Below are 4,821 nucleotides of genomic sequence, written 5' to 3'. Positions count from 1 at the left end.
AGGGGAGAACAAGGAGGCGTGGGGGGGTGGTGGGGGGGGCCGCAGCCCGGGGGGGGGGAAGCCGTGGGTGGACAAAGGCAGGGGCAGTGAGGGCGTCGGGGGCCGGTGGGTGAGCTGCGCGGACGAGGAGGAGGCAGATGAGGAGGAGGAGGACGAAGAGGATGATGAGGGGGGAGGCTGAGCCACGGGAGGGGCCGGGGCCTTGGGGGGCGGCCGTGAAGAGCTGGGGAGAGAAGTGGGGAGATGAGTGAGGGGGTTGGGAGGTGTCAGCTCTGACGGGAGGGGGTCAGAAGCCTGGGTGATAACATGACCCTGGTTCTCCAACATGGGCAGTGGCAGAACCCGGCCCCCAAGACCCCCCCCCAGGGAACCCATCCTCAGACTGAGGTGCCTCCCACACCTAAAAACCCCCTCTTCTCCCTCTCTGGGTCTCTGCTTCCACACAGCTGCCTCTGCCATCTCCAGCCATATGACTTTCCCTTTTCTGACTCAACCACAGCACAAAACAGATCACTCATTTTGACTCTTAATTACAATGGGCCACCTGGGTTCCCACCCTAAGACAGTGGAAGCAGCACCTCTGGCCTGGCCTGGAAGTCAGGAGACCTGAAATCTAGGCCCATCTTGCCATTAATGCCCTGGGTGACCTTGAGCAAGTCACTGCCCCTCTCTGAGCCTTAGTTTTCTCAATAACAACAACAGTGATAATGATGGTAACAGTAATAGTAGCGATAGCATCAGTAACAGCAATGATTCTTACCCTTTGGTGAGCACTTCCTGTATGCAAGCCAAGTGCTGGCATCTGCCTTACACGCTAACGCAAGTCTCCAACATTTCACACCCTTCCCAGTTGTGGCTATGGCCATGTAACTGTCTGTACCGTACCATTTCTATAACTTAACTTCTTTCTATAACTTAACTCGGTTTCTTTCTTTTTTACTTAGCCTCGCCCTAAGCAGTAATATGTGAAATCAAGGGCACATAAAAGCTAACCCTTGACTGTTTTGAAGAGTTGACTCACACAGGACCTGAAGTCATCCCATGTATCACTAATGATAAGTACACACTTTGGGAAACACTGCATTCACTCAGAGTCAATCCTCACAGCAGCTTTAGGATGAAGGTACTATTATTAGTTTATTTCACAGAAAGAGGAAATGAGGCTCAGAGGGGTTAAGTGACTTGTCAAAAATCACACAGCCAGTAAGCAGAGCAAGAATTTGAATCCAGGTATGACTGACACCAAAGCCAGCACTCTTAATCATCATGTCAGCATTTCCCAAAGTATGTTCCAGAGAACACTATTAGTAGCAGATAAGTCTTCCAAAAAGTTCTCACCAGCAAATAAAACTAGGAAATGGCACAAACTGGATCCCCCGGCACGTGAACATAGAAAGGGCTTAGCTAAGTCCTGCAGCCATCTCTTTAACTTGTTTCACCCGGTATCTTTCAAAGTTTTCAGCCTCAGAATCTTTTTTCAAGTCACATCCCATAGGCATCCCATATCCCAGTCACAGGTTGCAGGGGTTGGTGCCAAAATGACCAGGCTCTTCAAGATCAGATCAAACCCATGGACCACTCACCTGCCAGTGCTGAGGTCCAGGCTGTTGCCATAGGGAGAAGTGCGGAGGCCAAAGGGTGAGACCCGAAGCTGCAGCTGGGGTTGGGGTGGGGGTGGCAGACTGGGGGTGGCCGGCAGGGGTGCAGGGGGTGAGACAGGAGGCCGAGGGGCCGGTGGAGGCGGTGGTTCCTTTGGGGGGAAAGGCACTAGCAGCGGGTCGGGCCCTGGGGGCTGTTCCTGGCTCCGCTCCAGGCCCGACACTTTAGGGACCACGGAGAGTTTTGCTTCACAGTTCCCATTGAAGGCGCCGTGGGGGCCCGAGGCTGTGAGGGCAGGATGGCAGACATGTTCAGCTAAGGCTCATGCTTACACATTTCCCTCCCTTGCCTCCAGCCCCAGCCCTTGGGACCAACCTTTGCTGGTTGAGACAGTAAAGGATGGGTCGAGGTCATCATCGGAGACCTGGGGAAGAAGGGCAGGGATAGGGTTAGCTTGTGGTCAAGCCAGGCCTCCACACAGGAATACCAATAGTCTCTGGCGCCTGCTAGGAACTGGTTGTGGTGGCAAGTCTGTTCCATCAGCTTAGTTGAGATCCACCAAAGACTGTGAACTGTATGGGGGCCTAACCATGGATAAAGGAATGGAGCAGCTGAGCCCAAGAATCTGATAGGCCAGGAAGACTGAATCAAAGCAGCACTGAAGTGGCAGAGAAGCAGGCAAATCGAAGCAAAAATATCAGCGATTACTAACTGCTGACCCACAGGCCCATCTGACCTACAAATCTGGTCTACAAGTGTCAGTAAAAATTTTTAAACTTTGCTGATACTTACTTGTTTATTTATTTATCTTTTGGTGGCTGGCCAGTACTAATTGATACTTAGAGATCCAGAGATTCCTTGTTAAAACCCAGACTTACAGGTTCTCTCAACAATGGGCCCCCATTCTTGTGTGGCAACAATGAGCTAGAACTGGATAGCGACCACCCCCCTCTAGATGGGCAAGAAGTCCGATTCACCATAGTCCCTGTCCAGCCAACTTTTAAAATGAAAATAAGACACACATCAGGGAGTGCAAAGTTAGTTACATACAGGGGCCAAGTGGGTAAACCATTAACTGCTAGAACACATCTGAAAACAAGAAAATCAGCCTTAATAATAAGCTGAAATACAACTTTATGGGATAAGTTCTTACACTGACTACAATGGTTTAATGTCCACACTGCCAGGACCATGGTCTCTGCTCAGACTCTAATCTATGAGACCCTAATTATGAGAGCACACTAACAGCCAGCAGCAAGGACCATCTCAATTCCACAGCCACTCTGGATTTCTGTGGAGAGCCAACATAGCTCCAAGAGCTTTGAAAAGAATGGCATGCCAAGACACAGACTTTCCATTCTTTGATCAGCTAGTCCTAGTCACCAAAAAAAAAGAAGCCATTTATCCTCCCCCCCTTCCTCCCCCAAACCTAATCCTGGCTCAACCTAACCCATGTTCCCTACTCAAGGGGAGGATCTTTATGCTGCACGTAGAAGTCCTTTAAGCAGCAGTCCATTTTACAACCTGTGACACTGCCCACCCAACAAATTCTAGCCCCACTCACCCTCTCGTCCAGATCACTTTCCGCGTCACACTGGAGAGAAGGAAAGACAGGTGTCATGAGAGGGAAGAGGAGTGGGGCCCAAGCTGGAGAGGGGAGGGGCTGGTACAGGTGGATAGCACTTACTATGTATCCAGCTTCCAGAGAGTGACGGGAGGAGGCCTGAGAAAGACCAGAGTCCAGAGGTAAAGGAGGCTGTGACTGGTGAAGCAGCTGGTTAAAGTCTCAACTCCCAGCAAGGCACTCAAAGTCTCTTATGATCTATTCTCAAACTCTTTTTCTAGCTGCCTTCTCCTGCTACTGCCCACCCCCATTCCCAATGCTCTTGTCATTTTCTAAGTACACCAGTTCTCACATTTCTGTGCTTGGCCCAAAAGAACTTTTCCCCCTTTTCCCCTCTTAGCAAATTTCTGACTTCAGGGCCTGACTAAGACATCCTAGGGGGCTTTCCCTAACCACAACCCTCCTCCCTTCCCCCAAGCAGAATGAGTGGCTTCCTCATGTAAGTTTCTGTAGCATCTCTCCCAGATCTCTGCCTTCTGTAGCCATTCAAGTTATGGTCTAGGTGTTTGCTTGTTGACTATTTCTTTCCTGCTAGAATGCCACCACCTTGAGGGAAGGGCAGGGACCACATCTAATTTATTTATGATTCAACTAAATCCCTTTGATGTGTCTCTGAATTATCCATACGTTTGAAGGAAACATGATATCAGCCAAAAGCAGGTGAGTCTGACTGTAGACAGGTCTTTATCAGACCTGGATAGGAGTATGGGCTCAAATTTGCTCTGCCTTCCTCTCTGCCTTTAGAGACTGGGGTCACCGTTTACCATGGGCATTGCTGATGGAAAACGGTTCTATGTAACGGACATTCTGCATAGTTTTAAAGGATGGAGATCTGGGACAAGCTCACCTCTTTCCTTCTCCGCTTATTGGGCCATTTTCGGGCCCGATCTCCAGGGGGTCGGCCAGGCTCCCGATCAGAGCTGTCCCCTGGCTCCCCAGTGGCCCCACTGGAGCCTCCCCTCTTCCGCTTCCCAGAATGCTTCAGCCGATGTTCCAATCGCTCTGGGGGCTGAAGAGATGCATCCTTCTGTGGAGGAGGAGACAGAATTGAGATGGACAGAAAAAGGAAAGCTCCTGACCTCTCTAAGGGTGACCAGGCCACCAAAATGCCTCTCAGGCCGGGTAATCTGGTTGATCCCTGGAGACTAGCTCTACCTCCTCCCACCCTAGGGTGGGGCAGAAGCCTGGCCAGAGGAGCCGGTTGCTCTGGTTTGGGGTGCCAGCATTCCCCCCTCAATTCCACCCAATCTAGGCACTGTACTCTTCTCTCTGCCCCTCTGAAACCCCCAAAGGCCCCCAGCCCCATGAGGCCCCACCTGCAAAGCCTCGAGGCTGGCGAAACTAGCGATGGCGAAGCCATCGATCAAGTCTTCCTCCTCTTCTTCCTCCTCTTCGGGCTCCTCCTCGGCTTCCCCATCGTCTGCACCCCCATCCTCCTCCTCCTCCTCTTCCTCCCCGCGGCTGCCCGAGCCGGCAGGCCGCTTGCGAGCTCGGGGTCGCGGGGGCCGAGGCCTAGGACGAGGTCGCCGCCGTCTAGGGCCCCCAGGCCGCTCTCCAGACGAAGCTGACGACCACGGCCTGGCGGGCGGCGGCGGCGA

At 52.1% G+C, this 4,821-nt stretch overlaps 1 protein-coding gene across 1 annotated transcript in view; it reads right to left on the bottom strand.

The window, feature by feature from the left end:
- Nucleotides 1–4,821, bottom strand: part of LOC103610165 (autism susceptibility gene 2 protein-like) — a 7,572-nt gene that overhangs the window by 612 nt on the left and 2,139 nt on the right. Inside the window, exons 3-9 of the mRNA XM_008594390.1 lie at nucleotides 4,540–4,735; nucleotides 4,071–4,250; nucleotides 3,287–3,322; nucleotides 3,164–3,193; nucleotides 1,975–2,023; nucleotides 1,584–1,884; nucleotides 41–223 (exon numbers count right to left, since the gene is read on the bottom strand). Of these exons, the coding sequence (XP_008592612.1) occupies nucleotides 41–223; nucleotides 1,584–1,884; nucleotides 1,975–2,023; nucleotides 3,164–3,193; nucleotides 3,287–3,322; nucleotides 4,071–4,250; nucleotides 4,540–4,735 (975 nt within the window). The remainder of the gene's footprint in view (nucleotides 1–40; nucleotides 224–1,583; nucleotides 1,885–1,974; nucleotides 2,024–3,163; nucleotides 3,194–3,286; nucleotides 3,323–4,070; nucleotides 4,251–4,539; nucleotides 4,736–4,821) is intronic.

The sequence above is a fragment of the Galeopterus variegatus genome, unplaced genomic scaffold (genome assembly GCF_000696425.1).
Source record: "Galeopterus variegatus unplaced genomic scaffold, G_variegatus-3.0.2 Scaffold162, whole genome shotgun sequence".
In the NCBI taxonomy this organism is placed as follows: domain Eukaryota; kingdom Metazoa; phylum Chordata; class Mammalia; order Dermoptera; family Cynocephalidae; genus Galeopterus; species Galeopterus variegatus.
This window is presented reverse-complemented; position numbering and strand designations above follow the sequence as displayed.